This window comes from Prinia subflava, chromosome 8 (assembly GCF_021018805.1).
Source record: "Prinia subflava isolate CZ2003 ecotype Zambia chromosome 8, Cam_Psub_1.2, whole genome shotgun sequence".
Lineage (NCBI taxonomy): Eukaryota > Metazoa > Chordata > Aves > Passeriformes > Cisticolidae > Prinia > Prinia subflava.
In genome coordinates, this window is record NC_086254.1 from 3999783 (window position 1) to 4020827 (window position 21045).

Genomic DNA, 21045 nt, shown 5'->3' on the forward strand with positions numbered 1-21045 from the left:
TGGTACTTGAATACAAACAATTTGCCACTGCCCAGGAAGTTCCATGAAACAGAAAGGCTCAATGAAACAAATATTTAGTGGGTTGTTTCAGTGGTAGATCTAAGAATGTGTGCTTCAAAGAAAAAAAACCCTCATTTTCGTCATTATTGGCTTTGGAATTTTATTCCTGGGGAATGAATCTCAGTTGAAAATATAAATAGAAAATTCTACAATCTCTCAGAGGCAACTGTTTTCTAAATCAAAATGTTTTAACTTGTTCACCATGGTATGGCATTAAGAACACCTGTGAAGCATTAGGTAAATTTCAGAGGACTTATTTGTGTTTGTAGAGGAGGAAAATGAGTGACTAATAATATAATATCTATTATATATACATATGTATAATATTATGATACATAATAACAAAACCACAGTGCTTGACTCTTCGCAAGAACTGTTTTATCTCCTTTGCTTTGCAGCTTAAAGATGAAACCAGATGTGGTTTTGAGGCACCTGTCCATTGCAGTGGCAGCTAGTGACCAGAGTTACATGCCACAGCAGGTCACAGTGGCAGTGGGAAGGAATGCCAGCAGTCTCCAGGAGGTCCGAGACGTTCACATTCCAAGCAATATCACTGGCTACGTAACACTGTTGGAAAACGCTAACATTAGTCAGATGTGTGAGTCAATAAAAAACCATTGGGATACTGCTTTGTGCTTTGTGGAAGGTGAAAGGTTGGGTCAGATCATGCAGAGATGTGTTGAAGTGTCAGGCACCAGGGGTGACACTTTGGGCCTTGTCATTGGGTCAGAGAAATTGTTCTCATTCTAGTTTCATTCCTAACCTATAACAGTGTCTTCCGAGCATTTCTCGTGGTCTCTGTAATGTGGGCTAAGGGTTGAAGAAAAAAATTACTAAAGATGCAGTTTTAGCCTTTCAGTGTGAAGACATGGGGCAGTTTTAAAATATCCTTGCTTGCAGAGTGAGAGCATATGTTGGCTGATAGTATCTAGCAAAAAAATCTGCTTTTTTTTGGTACTGAAAAAAGACTCTGAAGCTGATCCAATGTAAGGCAGGTTTTATGCTTTTAAATAGTGTTATTTTTTGATTCTGGTAGCTATGTGGGTGCTATATTGGAATCAATCAATCAAGAAAAGCTGCTCTTTCCTAAGATGGTTTCTGCAGCTTCAGGAATTTTGTCTCTTCAGTTCCAAAAGATGCTGTCCCCTGAGAGGAGCTTTCACTTCCACAGAAGTGGGCAGCAAGGATGTTGTTCCTCAAAAGTAATCAAGACAATGCCATCTGTGCAAAATGGTCAAGAACTTGTGTGAAATTTTTTATGTGACTTTAAACTTTGCCTTTAGGCTTTGCTCCTTTTCCCTATTATCTCCATAACCACTTGCTTCCAAGACGCTTCCTATGTATGTAGGAAGGAAGTAATCTGCAACCCTTTTTCCATTTGGAGGATGTTTTATTACAGTTTTTCCTGGTTTCTGGCTGTGGTACCTGTGATGGATCCACAGGCTGTTCCTGCAAAGGCTGAATTTCCCAGCTCAGAGGCGCACAGTGTGTGTGATTGTCCATATCAGCCAGCACTGTTCCATATCTGCCCTTCCTTTCCCAAGAGCTCCCGTGCTGATTTTACGTTTGGAATCCCCGCGTTCTTCTAGCTCTAACCTAGCAGAAGAAACGGGGAAAAAAATCCTATTTTATGTTTTGACAGATGTACAGATAAACATCAAGCGTTGCCTTAGTGATGGATGTGACACCAGGATCCACGGGCTGCGGGCTGTGGGCTACCAGAGGGTGAAGAAGGTGGGAGTGTCCGTGTGCGACGCCTCGGCCATCTGGTACTGGTCCCTGCTGACCTCTCTGGTGACAGCTTCCATGGAAACAAACCCAGCATTTGTTCACACCATTTTACAGAATACTCAGTAAGTAACAAACTTACACGGGCTGTGATTTTATCTACTTCTTAATTTTTTTTAAAAAAGTGCTGGCTTTAGTAAGCAATCTGCCATGTATGGTTTCCACTCCCTCCATTAAGGTGTTTCAACATCTTTTTTTGTCTTATTGTTCAGATTTTTGATGTTTTTCTTCTATTCGTTTGCACCTACTAGAACAAGTGTAATTGTTCTGGCTGTTTCATCTATTCTAGTTGTTAAACCATGACTAAACGGACACTGAAAAATAGATTTTTCACCACTTTCACCAATTTCCATTTACTTGTAATGACTTTGAGCAGCCTAAAATGATTTCATTTTTCTTGGCCAGTATTAATAATCAATAAAATTAACATCTCCCTAGGACTGAAACTTAATTTAACTTAATTTTCAGCAGATTTCTACTTATGTAATGCCTTGTCGTGCATTTATTTTATGGGGCTGTAGCTGACTATATGCATCATCTCCATGCAAATGTTTGCTTGGACCATTTTCTGTGTAACATTTCCTTGTTTGATTGCCAAACACTTCTGCTCCATGACTTGAAGGATTGGAATCCTAATAAAACCACTCCACACCCACATCAGCTTTTGTAGAGCTCAGTTAGCACAATGTCACCACACTGAAGAGCAGGGCTGTCATTAGGTTAATGAATCCTGTAGGCTAAAGTCCACTAAGCCTATCTTTTAATTTATGTCATCTGTGAAATCTCTTTAAAGTTTAGATAATTTCATACATGCTCATGCCTTAGACAGGCCCATAGTTGCAGGCTTTGCTGAAACTGAGGGCCTTCAGTTTTGGTGAAGTTTAGATATTTTTTAGAAATATAACCTGAACACTGAGCCAATAAACCATTAAAAATGACAATAGAGAAACCCTGACTAAAATCATGCTTTCAGGAATTAGATTCAGTGTTTAGAATTATAAAGCAAAACTCCCAAACTTTAGAACTGGATGGAATAACTGTAGCACTGAATGGGAAAACTTTAGTATTGGATAGAATAACTTTGGTGAAACTGCTTAAGAATTTCTGATTTCAGGGGTTGTCACATTATCTTTGGAAATTCAGAAAGAATCTGATTTGAGCTAACAAGTGTCTCTTTTAGTTTCTCTAATTCTTCTGAGGGAATTTGAAGTCAATTTTCCCTTTATTCATAGGCTCTTGCTCAATTCTAGACCAATTTAAAATGAAGCAATGCTTGGACACTAAACTATTTCTAATGCTGTCACAGATTTAATTTAAAACTCCTTAATATGTTTGTCTCATTAAATCTGAGACTAGAATCAAGATTACCCAGCAGTCACTGAATTTTCCCTGCCTAGAATGCACTGGTGTTGTTCCCTTTTGAAGACATTCTCTGTGTAAATAGATTTTGTGCACTCAGAAGCGATTTGCAGAGACCTGCCCACACAAAGCATGAGGATTCAATTCACATCAGGAGGTTCTTTTCTCCAATTCTGCCTGGTTTCCTGACATTATGTTTCCCTTTTTCCTAGGAAAGCACTGCAGCACATGCCACCTCTGTCCCTAACACCAGGCTCCACAGATTTTTCAAGCTTCTTATCACCAAATGTTTTGGAAGAAGTAGATAGCTTCCTTATCAGAATAACAAGGTGAGCTTGTGTGGCTGAGGCAGTGGGAAGTGGTTTAGAGGAGTCTGTAAATCAAATTTTTGCACCTTTACTCACATGCTCTTTTTAGAGTATCTTAAAAAATACAAATACATGAAGAAACAGGATGTGGGGGGATTCTGTGGTATTCTGTGGCAGCTTGTCTTTATTGCACAATAAAATGTCCCAGATTTCCTTTTCACACTGTTATTTTCCCTCACAGTTGTTGTACTACCCCAGAGGTGGAGCTGACACTCCTGGCCTTTGCCTTAGCCCGGGGCAGTGTTGCCAAAGTGCTGAGTTCCCTTTGTGCCATCACTGATCACCTGGACACTCCATACAAGGCTTCCTCACTTATCTCCTCCATGGCAGCAGTCAGACAGAACCTGCTTTATAAATATGGTAAGAGAACAATCCTGGATCTTCTGCTGCACAGCCTGCAGAAAATACACAGCTTTGAGTTGTTCCACTTGTTGGGTTTTCAAATTTGTCAAATCTTCTTAATTAAAAACTGTCACTGAAATCACAACCTAGCAGCTGAACTGCCTGAAAAAGTGGTGATTGATCAGCTTTCTGTGATCAAAAGAAAATCAAGTAGATCAAGAAAATCAAGATCAAGTAGGTTTTTCTCAAGAGAGAAAATATGAACTCTGTAGATCATGGCTGTTGTATCAGGATGGTGATGAAGGTGTTGGTTTTGCTTAAAAGGCAACACCTGCTTAAAAGACAAGAGGTATTTTTCTTCTTCCAGAAAGACATTTGTTTGTGTGAGTGAGCCTCAGTGAGTGCCTGCTCCTGCAGGCATGTACAAATTTAAGATGCATTTTAAATGTAATGTTATTAGCATCTCTTTATGGTGCTTTCTTTTTTTCACTTTTATAAGATGAATTAAAATTAAGTTTTTATAATCTGAGTATGTCATGAGTATAGAGCTGTTCATGTCTGGCATCAGGTGATGATTTTGCTGTATTTGCTGTACTTGTTTGATAAATCTGTATTTTCTCAGGTGTCAACTTCTGAGATTCTCATTAGTCTCTCATGAAGAATTCTACCCTTTATTTGCCATTTAGTATGTTTTTTCAGTACTTCTTGTCTTGTGCCAAAGAACACGTGATTATTTTATAATTATCAATGTTTACTTTTGAAAATTTTGAAAATTGGTTCAGTTTCCCCAAAGTAGCTAATGCCTTTTGTAAAGCAAGTGGTATTTCATGGGTTGTGAATTCCAAAGATTCAAAACAGTTGAAGGAACATTAATTGTCATGAATTTCTTTGTCCTTCTGTCTGTATCTAAAGCTCTATTCTAGATTAATGTATCTCTCATATTCCAGTTTCCCTCCCCCTTTTTGGGTCTGACAGTGGTCAAAATCTCATAGTATTGTAATTTTTTCCATTTTTTTTTCTGAATGAAGAACTTTGGAAAATATATTTTACCATTTTAAATGAATTTGATAAACCTGTTGATTTTTTGACATAGGAAAGCCTTTACGACTGACTCTGCAAGCATGTGATGTAAAGGGAAAAGAAGATAAATCAGGGCCTGAAAACCTCCTTGTGGAGCCATGGACTGGGGATGGTAAGAGCCTGGACTTAAAATCCACAATATTCAAATCATAAAATCATTTAAGTTAGATGATTCCACCAAACATAATGATTGTTAACAATGCTGTGGTGGTGTTTCATATTTACTCATATATATTTGATTCTTTATAGTTTTATGCTAGGGAAGATTTGTAATTAAAAAAAGAGGTGAACTAACAAAGAAAAACCCGAACCAAAACAATATATAAATTTGATTTGGCAGCACTGTGCAAAATATTTCTCATAAGCCAGTTTATTGTCAAAACAAGCCTGCCAAACAAAAAGAGTGGATTTTGGAGAGAGTTATTAATATTCTACGTGGAAGTCATAAGTGAGCTGTCACAGGCAATATTCCACAAGAGCACACTTTGTGGGTTGAAGTCACTGTTGGTTTCCTAAATATTGATGGGGAGAGAGTTTGTAGAAGTCATTTAAATTCTCACTGCACGTGCCTATTAATTCTCCCTTAAAGCTTCTCTTTGTTAATGCAATGCTTTTATGTACTGGATACAACCTAAACAAAGAGATTTGTGTTTCTTGACCTCCCATTTAAGTGAAATGCCACCTAATCTTTTCTTTTTTTTTAATAGTTTATTGTCTTGTGCAGTGCCATTGGTAAATGAAAGCCATTGTGACAGAAAATCAGGCACATTCTAAATGCTTATTTGACACCTCTGTTTGTTCATGTGTGTTATTTGAGTTTATTCTTTAGTTACTTTGTGGCTTGTCTACTGTTGTTTGGTGGGTCACAGTTTGGGGGACTATTCAGTGAATATTCAATGAATAGAGCCACAAACCAATGTAATATTTGGAAATTAATAATAAACTTTAATACGAAAATATTCTTGGAAGTGCTGCAGATATTGCAGTACTCACAGAGATACTACCTGGAGAGTTCTGTGTAAAATACAATCTTTTAAGTAGTCCCTTTTATTTGGAAATGTTGCTAATGAACATTTCACTGGAAAAACATTGTGGATTTGTTTCTTTCCCCCCTTCAGCCCACAGTCCCAGTGTTCTCTTTCAAACACCTGGTACTAGCACTCACTCAAACTCATTCTGTTCCCACTGCTGCTTTAGGTTTTCTTACTGAAACTGGGAAAACCAGAGCAAGTATCATTCTTTCTACTGGAACTGAATCTTCATTTCAAGTGACACAAATTAGGATAAAGGTATGTAGTTCCTGTGAGCTCTTGAAGTAGATTTACTTTTTACCCCTAGTGGTGGAATTGAATTTGGATATTTTTTATATGAACTGAAATTTAAATTTATTATGAAATACTGTTATTTTAGAGTTTTTCTTCAGTGTAAGTCAGGGAACTTCAGGAAAAGGAGGTCTTAAATTGTTCCAGGGAGCCACAAGCATATAGTAAAGACATTTATTTTATATTAATTTTATCTATGTCTTGCAATATATATCTCAAGCCAGAGACTTTTTGGTTTATGGTTTCTCTCTGAAGTGTGTGGATTTATATGCAAGATCTTCTATGTTTAAAATAACTTTTTGACTCTGTGAATAGCAGGTATCAAGATACAAAGCATGTGAGTTCAGATTAAATGAAGTTGTTCCAAATTCTGATTAGAGACACCAGTGTAATTTAAACATTTGGTGTGACTGTTATCTGCTTTCAAAGGAAGGTCTTGTGATTAAATCTCATGGCCGAGACAAAGCTTCAATGAGGTTTCTGCAGCTGAATTGATTTATTTACTTAAGACAAAGCAATAGCATTATTTATTTCCCAGAGCAACAATGCATATTTCTATGTCAAAGAGATTTAAACATGAATGGACTTCTGGCAAGTAAATTCTAACTGGAGCTGGAGAGGCAGCTGAGTTGTTTTGCAGTGTAGTGATATTAATAGGGAAACATGATTTTAATTTTATTTTTTTAATGGAAAGAGAAAACACAAGTACAATAGGAATTAATATGTGGAGCTCCAGTCGATGTTAGGGTGCTGATAAATACAGTCAATAATAACGATGTACACGAGCTCAATTCAGTGGATTCCAGAAGTGTTCACAACATTTCCCTAGAGGTGTTTGAGTTCCCTGTGCAGTCCCAGAGCCCAGGACTGTCAGGCCTTGGCTGCTTTCCCTCAGCCCTGCCCTGTCCTCCCTGCCCCGCTGTGTCTGTGCAGGTGCGGCGCGGCGCCATCGGCGCGCAGTGCGGGCTCGTCTTCGCCTACAACGCCGCCTCCGACAGGTTCCACGCCGAGGAGCACTTCAGGAGGTTCCAGAGCTACGACAAGTGGAGGCTGAGGGAGTTCAAACAGTTCCTCAAAACCAGGTACAAATGGAGTTTTTGCAATGCGTACGTGGAAAATAAATGTTGGTTTGGTTGTTGTGCGATGCCGCCCGAACAACTGAGAATTGTGCCAAGTGACTTAAGAATGGTCTGCTCTAAAAATAGAGTCTGTCACATCTTGAAAATGTTATTAGCTTTGATGGGTGTCAAGTTATAATCATCTTAGAATTAATTTACTGGATAAATAGATAAATTCTTTCTTAATATAATTGTTATAATTTAATTGTTATTTGTTTGATTTTAATGATGTGTTGAATGGAATATGTATGTGGCTGTTGTTTTCAGCCACTTGATTTAAAGGCCTGGTGTAAAAGGGATATAGCGAAACAAACCTACTTGGGGTGTAGATCAATGACAACAGGAATTCTTTAATTAAATTTTATTAAATCAGTTTTCAGAACTGTTACTTAAGAGTAAGGGGGGGTTAAGGGGTTACTTAGGAGTAAGGGGGGGTTAAGAGACCATGACAAAAAAGATTTTCTTGATTTTTTTTTAAACTTGCACATGATAGAGATTTGGGTTTGTGACTTTCTGTTGTCTTTCTTCATCTTTATAGTCATAACATGCTCTAAGCATTTTGGTAGAGTATCAACAGCTTTGCAATGTCTCTAAACTTTTTCTTTACAAAGTGTGTTACATTCTTTTATACGCAGAAGCAGCTGTTCTTGTGATGATTTGGGAGATGATGATCCTATTGGCTGGTTTGAAGTGGAGGAAGAATGGGATGAAGTTGATGTCAAAATGCAGCAATGCAGAGTTTCCCAGGTAAGAACTCACAAAATCCTCTTGGCTCAGTCACAATGAACAGGAGCTCTTTTCTGTGCCAACTGAAATAAACCTAATTCTGTTTTGTGAGGGAGAACTCTGCTGTCTAGAGAAAAAATTAATAGGCCTCTAGTTAAATGAATAATTCACCTTTTGTCCTCTGAATTTTATTCCTTTTCTCTGTGTGCACATATACTTAGCTGTAGTTAAGTGATGCTTCATGATCAAATTTAATGGAAAGTTATGTGATAATGTGCAGATTATTGTATTAATATGACTGTTGCTTTATTCTAGTATCTAGACCATTTAACTACTGGGCAGTCATAGTATTTATTCTTCCAGAGCCAGGTTCTCCAATCCATGTTTCAGTGGGCAAGCAGTTACAAAGCCTCTCCATCAGTTAGGCTGCTGTCCCTGGGGAATGGAGACTCTCATTCCCAGGAGATGCTTTTGATTTGTAGTGCTTGGTGCATTTGTAGGCAGTGCTGCATTTCAGATCATGGTTCTGCAGTCAGCTGTGGTAGTTCCCCAGTCCTTCTGCACTGTGGGAATTCAGGGAATTGGTGGCATTGTTGTTTCAGCTGGGGTTTTTCCTACCTCTGTTGCTGCTTGCTAACTCATGGCTGCTGCGGAGTGACTGAGTGGCTGGCAGGACTTGCTGTTCCTTCTGTTTTGTGCTCTGCACCTCACTGAGAACAGATTGATCAAAGCATGTTCTAAATATTACATATTGATCCTCTGCTCGCTTTTAAATGCAGCTAATAATGCTTTAACCTGCAACAATACTGTAGCTGTGGCAGGGAGGAGCAGTGTGTGCAGAATGAATGAACTGATAATGAATTAACTAACTTTGCAGGCACCTGTAGAGGTCACAGAAAGTGTTTTTGGAAGTAGGGAGAGATCAAACTTAGCCTGGATCTCAGGCTCAGTGTTTTAAACCTCTGTGATATGTTGGAGTCTAGAACACCCCTCTGGCCACCCTGGAGGGTTTGGAGACTGGACAGGGGGGTCTGGGATCTGTACAGGGGGGTCAGTTAGACCCACACAGATCCCAGGAGGACACTGACTCTGATTCCTGTCCATGGGAGTGAACACTCACATGCAGGAAGAATCACAAATCCTAAGAATTTGAAATAAGTAGTGGATGGTTTATTATAGAATATAAATATAGAAATTAGGATTCTCAGTATATGGGGCTGAAGAGACAAGATGGAGGAATTGGGGAGTGGCCCCTGTCTTCCTTGTTCTTGTTCTCGTCCCCCATCTTGTGCTGAGTTGGGTTTTAGAGATTGGCTTAGAGTAGAACTGACATGTTAGTATAGGTAGTAGGTATTGGTAAAATTTTGTAAATAAAAAATACGTCTCGGACAGTGGTTGGGTCAGGGGTACTGTACATAAGGTGCGGGGCTCTCTGATCCGCCCAGTCTGCCGCGTGTCCTGCTCTGTGGAGACACCTTGCAGAGCTGAGAAAGAACTAAGATAAGGTACCCTGCCAGGGAGCCCTGGCAGAGTTGAAAAAGGACTGAGATAATGAAGAATAAACAACCTTGGAAATGTGCACTGGTGGACTCAGCTTGTCGTCTCTACCTCTGGTGTGAAACACTTAGGGCAAAGAGAAGACTGAAAACCTGATTACCTCTGGGAACAGCAACCCAGGGGAAACTCCTAGGGAACAGCAACCTTGGGGGAACCCTTATTACCTTGGGGAACAGCAACCCCAAGGAGAATCTCAGGAAAACTACGACCCTGAGAGTGATAGACAAGGGACTAAGGCTTCCCCCTTCAAATCCGCCTCAATCCTCACCTACCTGCACTCATGCCTTTTAAAAGCCGAATTTGTACCAGCTTTTAAACCCAAAATTGTGCTCTTTTTATATCCATGCAGTACCTGATGATCAAGTTCTTGTGCACAAGACAAGACTCGGCAGAGCGGCTCGGGGTGCAGGGGCTGAGTGTCCTGGGGTACCTGCGGCCGCTGCGGGACGAGCCCTGCAGGACCATGAGCTGCCTGCAGTGCAGGAGAACTGAGGAGGACACGGTCTGTGGCACAACTCTGCTCCTCAAGACGCTTCATTTCATCCAGCAGCTGGCACAGGACCTGGTATTTTTTACTTCTTAGGGGGTTTTAAGCCTCTGTTTGCCAGGCTGAAAGGAATAAGGCTGTGCAAAGAGCAGTTGTGAATGGGCAAAGGAGAGTTGGGGCACTTCTAACAAAGGTTAAAAAGCGTGTTGTGGGAAAAAATATTGCTGAAAAATAGAATTCTGTGTTTGTTTGCTGAAGGTTTATTACTTCCAACTAAATTAGATGGAGAGGTAGAGGTTATAAAGTCTTCTGGTGGTGGAGAAAAGGGATGGGATCCTAGAAATCCAGAAAGAGGGGAGGAGTCTGTGAATAAGGTTTCAGCATGAGCTGTCACATTGAGGCACCAGAATATCCATGAAAGAACTTAAACTGGAATTCATATTAGCTGCAAATTTACAGGAAAGCTGGCTGTGCTTTCCTTTAAGGCCAGTGCTCAGGGATTTATAAGTGTGTTCCATATAGAGTTAAATTTCCAATATGCATTTTCTTTGCCTTTTTAAGGTTCAGCAGAAGGAGAGTGGATTAAAATACAAGTCATTTTTAGATTTCACAGGCCTTGATTTGCAGCTGTTCTGGAATTTTTACAATAAACTGCACCAAAAGTAAGTTTCTTCTTTAGTGTCTGCTGAAGCACTAATCAGTATGTGTGTGTATAAATAAATATGCTTTGTTTAGTTACAGCAGTTTGTTCTTCCTAAACTACATCATTTACATAAATAACATTTCCCTACTGCTGCCATATGGACTTTTAACTATAAAGTTCTGTAGAAGCTCAAGCTGTAAATTAATAGAGCTGGTAGCTACATTTCCTTTGGCTGTATCTCTCCACTCAGTGCTTTTTATCTAGCTGAAATGGTGACTTTAATAAAATCCTTGGTGCAGAAGAACTGCTTTTTTAGATTTTGCTTCTGTTTGTTATGTATCTTCTTACAGCCCAAGGGAAGAATGTATCTTTGCTCAAACACTGCTGTTGCAGCTTCTCCAGAGCTGCTTCTCTGTACTTACTGGAGATAATAAAACTGCTAAACCTCAAGAAACTCCTCAGAGCAAAACAGCTGGTCACACAGAAGCTGCAGAAGAGCTTTATAGACATTTGTGTGAAGGTAATTTTTATTCAATATATATTGACTGTTTTGTTCTGTTAAAGTTTGGGAAAAGATAATCATTCCTAGAGGCCAAGTCAGCTGCTGTTCCTTTGTTTCTCCTTCAGGTCAGTGTGTGCTAATTAGTCTGTCACTAGAAACTTTCCTTGGCCCAGAGAAATGGTTTTATAGACTTTCTGACAGCGTGGTCTGGAAACAGCTGCAATAGAAAACTGCTTTTGAACGTGTCACCTGCTGGTGCCACCAGGGAATGTGACCCTTTGGCTCTAACATTACTGGAGTTTATTTATTTCTGATATTACATATCAGTATAAATGAGCTCATGGTAGATTGGGAGGTTTACAGGAATACAGGGAAGCTTCTGGAGCCAGTGAGGAGAATGGGAATTACACATTAGAGTTCATTGGAAGTAGGGTGGCATGCTCTCTATTCAAGCCTAATTTAAAGAGTCTCCTGCAAAGCGAGCTAGAGGGAAAACACTTGATATAGAATCTGTCACATCTTGAAAATTTTATTAGCTTTGATGGCTGTCAAGTTATAATCTTCCTAGAATTCATTTACTTGGTGAATAGATATTTTCTCTCTTAATATAAATCTTTCTTGCTATAAGTTAAAAAGTTTCCCCTCATTTTCTGTGTGTATAATGGGATTGCAAGAGCTTGAAGTTGTGTAGACTAACATTTAATTCAGTTATGCCTCTAACATATTAGATGGGGTATTAATTAGAACTTGTAATTTTGTTTCCTTTTTGTATGAGCAGTAGTGGATATGGGGGACAGTAACTTCATGCCAATGAAAATGCTGAAAGAGGAAGTTAAGAACACCTTACTCAGTGGAGCAGCAGTTTTTTTCCCAGATAGACAGACCAGGCGACACCAGCTCTTCACCATGATGGTAAACATTGAATGAGAAATTGTTTGTTTAGTGCCTGCTTTCTTTATGCAGAAAAGAGGACAAATCTGAGTTGTTATTCTCAAATAATACATACTTTGTCCCATGCAAGTAAAAACATTATTTTTTTTCTTTGCCTCTTTTCACCCTTCCCCTTTTCTCTCTGCAGCTTATCCAAAGAAAGAGGAGCTAACCCTGCCTTTCTTACCAAAAATGAATAGTAGAACACAGAAATTAGAATTCTTTGTCACAGAGGAGGAAAACAGAATGTATCATAAAAATAAATCTTTTTCCTTTTCTAGAAAAACATCACAGAGCAAGAACATAAGCAATCTGTACATCTTGCCTTCAGATCCTTGTGTACCCACTTCAGGTAAGGAGTCCTGAAATTGAAAATATTTGATACCCCATGTTTGCTAATAGGTTTGTAGAAACATTACTCCCCTGAACAATAATTCTCTGAAGTAATCAACTAATGTTGTTTAGAAAGGACATGCTACTACTCAATATTTTTTATTAACTGAATGGCTCTATGAAACACTGGCCAAGGTTGGTGCTGAAATCACAGTGTATTGCTCTTAGACTTCTCCTGGGCTGTCTTCCAATTTTTTAAGTAATTGTTTGTCAGTGTTGATGGTTGGTATTGATTTAATTATTCTGGAGTCATCAGAACACAACCTTCTGATTTTCATTGTAATTCTCCAGTAGGATCTCTACAGATTTGACACAAAAAGTACTAAATTTCTGGTTTGGAACTCCTTGTTGCTGGTTAGTAAGAATATCTTTGTTTTGTAGTGATCAAGATCCAGGTGGACTCTTACTATTACCAGAGAAAGGAGTTTCTGCAAATTTTGACATAAGTGAAGTATTGTCAGTCATGGACACCCTTCTGCTCGTGGCAGCAAGAGAGGTAACTGCCTTTGCTCCTGCTTCTTTGGCACGAGGTTTGCAGGCACTGCAGCACAAGCTGCTTCCCTGCCAGGGATACTAAGGACCAGCTTCCCTGTCCTTCTGCAACTGCCCATGGCTCTGCAAGTCAGTGGGATTGGCTTTTCCAACCAGCTGAGTGTTTTCCTTTAAGCATTAACATTTCGTAATAGTAGAGTAGGAAATGAGTAACATTTCTCCAGTATGAAATATGTAAGATGTGGTGTTTTTCCATAGCATTGGAAAGACTATTGAGACATACAGAAGGAATCATTCCATTTTGAGAGGATAGCATTGGGCATGTCACTAAGGGAGGTGGAAATGGAGGAGGGTTATTTACATATGCAGAAAAACTGCTGAGAACATCGAGTGACTCATATGTAGCTGTTCCTATTTAAAATTGTGATCTATCAAAACAAAGTGCATCTCTTGCTACATGGTGTTACATGCTGCTTGTCATTTGCATTTCATCTTTTTCTGGGCTGAGTGGGATGGTTGTGTCCATCCCAGTTTACTTGGTGCATGCTGTGTGTCATGCTGCAGCAGAAGAGGCTCCATTACATTCATGACTGTTCCTTATTTTTCAGTGTGAAATGATGATGTTGGACGTTGCACAGCAAGAGAGTGGCACAGTCTTGTCTTCCTTATTCTGGTCTGTTCAGGGCAGCCTCCTCTCCTGGTGCTATCTGCAGCTTAAAGGCACTGATAATTCAGCCAAGGATCTTGCAGTAGAAATCCTTAAAAACTGTAAGTGCTGGGATTGAATACAGAATTAATTATGGTGCAATACAGGACTTTAAAATGTGATTTTGCAAATTGCAGTATAATTAGGGATCACCAAAGGTTGCCTGAGGCATACTCAGAACTGTCATAGCATTTTTAATCTCTCTGTGAAGTAATTAGTAAGCATATTGAGCAACTTGTAGTTTTAGCTATACTGATAATCTTACATTGCGAGAATCTTCAGAAAGCATTTCAGTAAATTTTGGGGGCCAAATACTGAAAAAAAACCCCAAACAACAAATAGTTACAGGCTTTCATTTGAACATTTTAATTTCTTAGCATCCCCCATTTTGGTAAACTCTTGGGTGGTGCTGTGTGCTTTCTTGAATGTTTGTAATAGCAAGAAGAAAGGAACTTGGTTAAGAAGCTGGGTACATCTAAGGGGTTTTGTTGGGTTTTTTGTGGGATGGATTGTTAGGGGTTTTTTTTAATGCGGCAACTCAGTGTTAACTGGGCCAAATACTTAACAAAGGTGTAATTTTATGTAAAATTACATCATATTTATGTTATTTGTATATAAATAAATTTGCTGTGTTCCTGTCTTACATTTAAAAATGGAGTGAAGCTGTAACTAAAAAATTCTACCCTCATTTGTTACTTCAATGCATTTCCTGGGAATGTATGGAGACTGCTGGATACATGGAGGTTGTTGAAACAATCTTGGGGTGTTCCATGAAATTACACATCACTCTGTTTTTCAGTGCTGTTGTTGATAAGCATGACTTGTTTCCACAATAGAAATATCACAGAAAACTCCTCTGGAATGTTGGTGTTGGAGCCTCGGGGCCGCAGATCCTTTCCTGCTGTCCTTGTCCTTGTCCACATCACCATTCACCTAATTTTTGATAAAGTATATAGTGGGAGCAAATCCTTAAGGATTCTTTTGGGTTTTTTCCTCTTTAGATGTGGGCCAGTTCCTGTCAAATATCAGAACAATTTTGCAGTCACTCTTATCTCAATACAGTGGCAAAACAATTGTGGAAAAAATAAGTAGCTCTGTCTTTGCTATGGCAACTCGTCAGCTGGTGAGTGAGCCCTGGGGTTTTATCCTGTTCCTGATTGGCATGGCTGTGGGTCTGGCATTTTCCTGACACCTGTGTTTGCTCCTAGGTCATCTTCTTGTTGGATTTTTGCACTTTAGACATTCCGTACTGTACTCTGCTACAGGGATTCAGCACTTTGATAGAACCACTGAAAAGCCTTTGTAGTGAACCTCAAAAGGTAACTAAAGGCACTATTAAACATAGTGAAACAACAGCAAAATTGCAAGAAAGACAGAAAACTCAGGTGATTCTGTTGGTGAGCATTGGGAAAGAACTAGAAAGCTTCTAAAAGTGTGGGATGTATAATGAAATGTTGAGTGAAGAATGAGAAACATATTTACTGATATGGGAGATGGGCAAAGTGGTCACAAAGTGCAACTGGAATGAGCAGCCTGGAAGGTAGATAGAAAGGAGGGGATTCTGAGGTTGAAGAGGAAAACAAAAATAGCATATGCTTAACATTTTTATCTTCACTGCTTGTGGTGATGCAAATGAAGTCTGTACGTCTGTAGCGTAGATGTTTAGATCTGCATTAGTCATCCATACTCCTTTTGTCATGCCTGGAGATTTGTAGTCACTTGTGGGTGAGACAGTCTCCTCCTGAGTCTCCTCCTGCAGTAGCCTGGGTGGGTTTTGCTTTAGAAGTTCTCCCTTATTGTGATTACCAAGGATGCCTTCAGAACTAATTAACAGATTTAACAGTGTAAATCAATGCTGTAGCCTTCTAAAAGCCATTTGTATGCACATCTAGCAACTTAAATGTAGAGACACAAGAGTCTAGTGTCGTAATTTATTTTTTTTCTTACCTTTGTATCTAAGAATGCACTTTTGTTGTACAGATGGACATGGAAAGCTGGCAGCAGGAGCAGCCTGTAGTATTGAGAACCTGGACAATGGAATCACCTCATAACTATGAAAATAATTGCCATGAGGTCTCAGTCTTCCTGTGTCATGGGGCAACTTACTTTGAGGTGGAATTTGATGAAAAATGTGAAACTGAAAGGAGGTAATTTAATCTTGGGCTGTGTTAAATTCCAGTGTCTGTTTGCAGAGGGGCAATTCATGTTTCAATGTGCACTCCACACATACAATTTCAATTTCTTATGTGTATTTTTGAATACACCTACTTGTGCTGAAAGCTGCCTCTCCTGGCAAATCTACAGACATGCTGTTCATATTAATTTTGCTTCTTTTGGCATTGATGTGTTGGATAATAATGCTGTGACCACCACAGTTTGTGCTTGTGGTATTTATTTTGCCCTCTTTGGTTTCTCTTGGTAACACATCAGGCTTAGTTAAAGCATTTGCCAGATGTTAGATTTGGCATCCAATTCCAAAGTCCTGCAGGACAGCAGCTCTGTGTTTTTTGGGACTTCTGCATTGAAACATGAAATAAATTCCTTAGCAGACACATGAAGGTGTGGTTCAGAAAGAAGTGACAGGGTGCACTTAGATACAGCACTCGTGAAAATCCAAAAGCAAAACCATTCTCCCCCAAAACTTGAAAAGTAAATTTGGAAGTAATGAATTGCAATTTTCACAGGTATGATTACCTGGAGTTTACTGATGCCAGAGGGGCAAAAACTCGTTACGATACAAAGGTTGGCACTGAGAAATGGCCTAAGGTGAGCACCTTTAAAATTCTGAACCAAATTATTTATCCAGTCTTAGGGAGTCCTTATGATTCCTGTGGAAACCTGTAATGTAATAGGATGTGTGCTTTTGTGCATGGGTGTGTTTATTAGGGTTCTTAGGAGGGGGACAGGAGATGGGAAAGAAAGTCTGAAATGCTGCAAAAAAAAAAAAGAGTGAATGAGTAAAGAATCCCTCTTTGCTCCTATTATCAAAAGAACAATCAGTTAAAGTGAAAAGGAATAATCATGTTTAACTGCCAATACTACATGGGTAAAACTTGCTCTGCCCTTGCAAGTTTTTATATCATAAGACAAGTGTGGCCTTTCCTAAGGCTGTGCTCTGTCCTCAAATGGGATGCTGCTCTTCTGTTTTGTGGCTCTGACTTTTAAAGCTCAATCATATATAAAATTACTCATTAAGCTCTTGAATAGAAATGTTACCTGCTTAGTTCTCATGGAGATAGTGGGGGCAATTAGATCTGTTATGGCCAGAACATAATACTGAAACCCCAGAGTTGCTGAAGGGAATTCATTACCCTGAAACGTTCTCCTGTCATGTACATTTGGCAAAATGACTGTTTTGTTGCTCTGTAGAAAGTGACCTTTAAGGCTGGCCCACGGCTGCAGTTTCTCTTTCACTCTGACAGCAGCAATAATGAGTGGGGCTACAAGTTCTCCGTCACTGCTTACGGCCTCCCAGACGTTGCCGTGTCTTGGGGCTTGGATTTACAGCTGCTTGTCTCCCGGCTGATGGGGCGCCTGGCTTCCCGCAGCATGGCCCTCAGATCCCTGCGAGGTGAGTGCCTCCCGCGGCCGGGCTCCCTGCAGACACCACCCACAGCTGGAAACCCCTGGGAAAGGGAGTTCCTTCGGGATTTCCCTCACATGAACATGGAGGGCTCGTTGTGTTGGAAGTCCATGGAAGGGTTGTTGTGCTGGAAGTCCATGGAGGGCTCGTTGCGTTGGAAGTCCTTGGAAGGGTTTTTGTGTTGGAAGTCCTTGGAAGGGTTTTTGTGTTGGAAGTCCTTGGAAGGGTTTTTGTGTTGGAAGTCCTTGGAAGGGTTTTTGTGTTGGAAGTCCTTGGAAGGGTTGTTGTGTTGCAAGTCCTTGGAAAACCTGCTGCATTGCAAGTCCATGGAAGGCTTGCTGCATTGCAAGTCCATGGAAGGCTTGCTGCGTTGCAAGTCCATGGAAGGCTTGCTGCGTTGCAAGTCCATGGAAGGCTTGCTGTGTTGCAAGTCCTTGGAAGGCATAGACACATGGGACTAATCCTACTAAGCTAAATTATATTTATGAAGTAGTATGTTCTTCTTTTTCTTTGATTTTTTAAAAAATTTTTTCCCTGGTGCTGTCATCTATCATTACATTATTTGGGATGGCTGAAATAATGATATAGAAAACTCCATTTCTTGGAGGGCATATAGTGCAAGTTTATTAAAAGGCACATCCTTTTTATACAGTGTTTTGGTACAATTGAATATGATTGGGTCATTTAGGCCAACACCTCTTTTGTAAACATCTTTGCAAGTAAACAAGTTGGGAAACAGCAGGTGCAAAAGATTAGAAATTGTTTGGAATATCTTTTCACAGCTCCCCCAGAGCAGATACCTGGGAAGGTCTGTCTGACTTGTGTTCTCACAGGCTGCCTGATGCCTAAAAACTTCTCTGTGACCACTCAGCTCCCCCAGTCGTCCACCCCACTGAACTGAAAAAATTCCAGGGCTTAGGACACACATTTCACATGAGCATTTGGTATTGAATGATATTTGAAGTCACAAATTAAGTTTGGTTAATTCCAGTAGTTATGTACACTTAGGGTTTGGGTCTTGAAGATAAGTAAAATAAATTTAAAAAATAAATTTTTAAAAAATGTTAGCTGTTTAATTTTAAAACAAGAACGCTTCTCTGTAGCTTCCTAAATCTGAATCCATCCACCACTTAGGAGAAATTAAGTAAGATAAAGAGTTCTTGCTCCAGTCAGGTGGTCTGCATTTACCTTGGAAAATTAGACAGCTATTTACCTGTGAAGTCAGGGAACTAATTGAAACGTTTGAGAATATTTTCTTCATCTCTTAATTTAAGTATGCTTGCATATAACAAGTCTGGTGCTTAGTAGGAGAGATAGCTTTTAAACTCTTCCAAATTAGAAAATTGATGTAGTTATAATACAGTGAAAATGTTTAATTTAAAACCTTCCATTCTGTAGCATTGTCGCTGCAAGATATTGAAGCTGCCATTAATGAAAGTTTTCTGTGCCAGGTTAGAAAAACAGAGAACATTGTTAAATTACTTGTTCAGTATTTGCATTAACTTTTTGTTGTATGTAAGGTTTTTTTCCCTGCTGGATGTTTAACATGTATTATTTTCATTACTCTGTAAAAACGAAGAAAATCATTTAGTAACTGAAGGGTGTGTTCTGAATTCCTTGCAGATTTAGGCAGTGAAGCAGACTTGCCTCCTTTGAAAGTAACATCGGTTCTTAATTCTCCTCTGTGGAAACCTGTCTTCAGGCATCAGATGTGTCCTGAGGCACTCCCGGGAGCCAGGCAAAGCAGTGCCAAGCACCAAGACAAAAACGAGGTACTTGTGTCCCCCTGGCATGAAATCCCTGAGTATAATTTGGCTTTTTGGAGCTGGAATGCCATTAAGCACGTGCTAAACTCCTCATCATCTGTGCTGTTGGATTCAAATATCCAAGAGGAAAGTGTTGTTCTGTACCCTTCATTAGTTTCCATTTCCATGGAATCATAAAATACTTTGGAGAGACCTTCAAAGATCACATAATTCCCTCCCCACCTGGTGCAGGGATGTCTTCTGTGGATCAGTTTGCTCAGCTGCAGTGGATAAACTGCAAGTTCACTCAGGGTTGCAGCTCCTTGCTGGGTTTTTTCTCAGCCAGTGTTGAAGTTCCTGTCCTGTTCCCCTCTCTGCAGGCTCGGAGCTCTCCCCACGACGTCTGCCGTAACTTTCTTATCGACTTTGCAAAATCAGATCCTGCCCAGGACTTCAGTGGGCAAAAATCTGAACTTTTCAAAGGACTTACACAGGCATGTAAAAAACAGACCCCAAAGACACATGTAGTTGCTGGTTCTACTGTTGATCAAGCTGTGAACTCAACATTTGCTGCTTTGGTGTATCTCACTCCAGATTTATTTGAGAAGCTTCAAAAATATGGTAACTCTAATATTATTAGATTATCTTAATAATGAAGACTTACAGTTTGTAAAAGGCTCTCTTACAGCTTATAACATTTAAAAATCAGTTTAGTGGGGCAATTTAAAGTAGATGTTCTGTAGAAAGGTATCATTTAGGCAGGCTAGGTAAGCTTTCCCTCTAGAGTGTTTGTTTTTTATTAATATATATTTTTTGTCTTCAGAGCACTGGCAAAATATTAATAACCATTAGAAGCTATTAATTCTGTAAAGCTATACCTAAAGAGGGTAGTGATGTCCTCTGGGGCTTTAAATCAGAACAATGTGGCTCAGTTATTAGAGGTTCTTGGATCATTTTTTATATTGTACCTTTTCTAAAAAGCCAGCAACAACTTCTGTTATTAACTGTTGGGGTTGGAGGAGGTGTGAATCATCCCCCAAAATACCATTCTGTGGAAATCAACCCTGGCATCCTCAGAATATATACTCTTCTTTTCCCCAATAGAAGATAATGTTTTTGTTTTAACTTACTGGCCATTGTATTACAATTTCTGTATTTTTCAGTTGGTAAAATGAACAACTTTTTTACTTACAGCATCCTTCCATTAATTTTATTGACGTGTTTGAAGTATTGGATAATAAGATGTTACTTGGTTTTGAAGGATTTCATTTTAGGTTTTTCACTTTTTGTCATAATTTTGACACTAAACATTTTACATTTTCATAGAATGATTGAGCTATTTTTTGAGCTGTGAAGTTATGAGTAAAAATGACTGACACAGAGACTGACTTGATGACTAATGTGGTTACTGCCTTTAGTCATTTTGTCTGTGTCTGACAATTGAGCTCATTTCTGAGTGACATTGAAAACTGGACAAATATTAACGAGTATTTAAGAAATCCATCCCATTGTTCTGCCAGAATCTTCATCTGCTGGTTGTGCTGGGGCAGACCAGTTTCAGGAGCCGTGTTCACCTGTGCTATGGGAATCTGGAGAAGGGATGCTGAAAAGAATGAAAGAAAGAAAATTAGAAAGGGAGAATGGAAGAGGGAGGAGTGAATAAGAATCTCTTTTTCTCCATAGTCATTGTCAGGGCATTTTGAGTAGAAACTGATTTGTCAGGTTTTTAGTTTTTGTGAATTGGTCTTGAAAGTCCATTCCAGAAATTCATAGTGTAAAACAGTAAAGAAAACAAATACATCTATCAAGTTTTAAGTTACTACTAAGCATTTGTTGGTTTTTCT

At 39.3% G+C, this 21045-nt stretch overlaps 1 protein-coding gene across 4 annotated transcripts in view; it reads left to right on the plus strand.

The window, feature by feature from the left end:
* ZZEF1 (zinc finger ZZ-type and EF-hand domain containing 1) overlaps nt 1-21045 on the plus strand; it is a 57860-nt gene that overhangs the window by 7882 nt on the left and 28933 nt on the right. For 3 of the 4 annotated variants that reach the window (XM_063402420.1, XM_063402421.1, XM_063402422.1), the window contains exons 5-26: nt 459-658; nt 1703-1913; nt 3420-3536; nt 3757-3935; nt 5011-5109; nt 6195-6286; nt 7253-7401; nt 8073-8184; nt 10070-10285; nt 10769-10869; nt 11201-11370; nt 12131-12264; nt 12564-12634; nt 13057-13171; nt 13776-13935; nt 14875-14996; nt 15082-15192; nt 15854-16020; nt 16558-16639; nt 17243-17444; nt 19080-19228; nt 19582-19822. In XM_063402420.1, coding sequence (XP_063258490.1) covers nt 459-658; nt 1703-1913; nt 3420-3536; nt 3757-3935; nt 5011-5109; nt 6195-6286; nt 7253-7401; nt 8073-8184; nt 10070-10285; nt 10769-10869; nt 11201-11370; nt 12131-12264; nt 12564-12634; nt 13057-13171; nt 13776-13935; nt 14875-14996; nt 15082-15192; nt 15854-16020; nt 16558-16639; nt 17243-17444; nt 19080-19228; nt 19582-19822 — 3200 coding nt within the window. The remainder of the gene's footprint in view (nt 1-458; nt 659-1702; nt 1914-3419; nt 3537-3756; nt 3936-5010; nt 5110-6194; nt 6287-7252; nt 7402-8072; nt 8185-10069; nt 10286-10768; nt 10870-11200; nt 11371-12130; nt 12265-12563; nt 12635-13056; nt 13172-13775; nt 13936-14874; nt 14997-15081; nt 15193-15853; nt 16021-16557; nt 16640-17242; nt 17445-19079; nt 19229-19581; nt 19823-21045) is intronic. The other variant, XM_063402423.1, reaches the window with a different exon arrangement.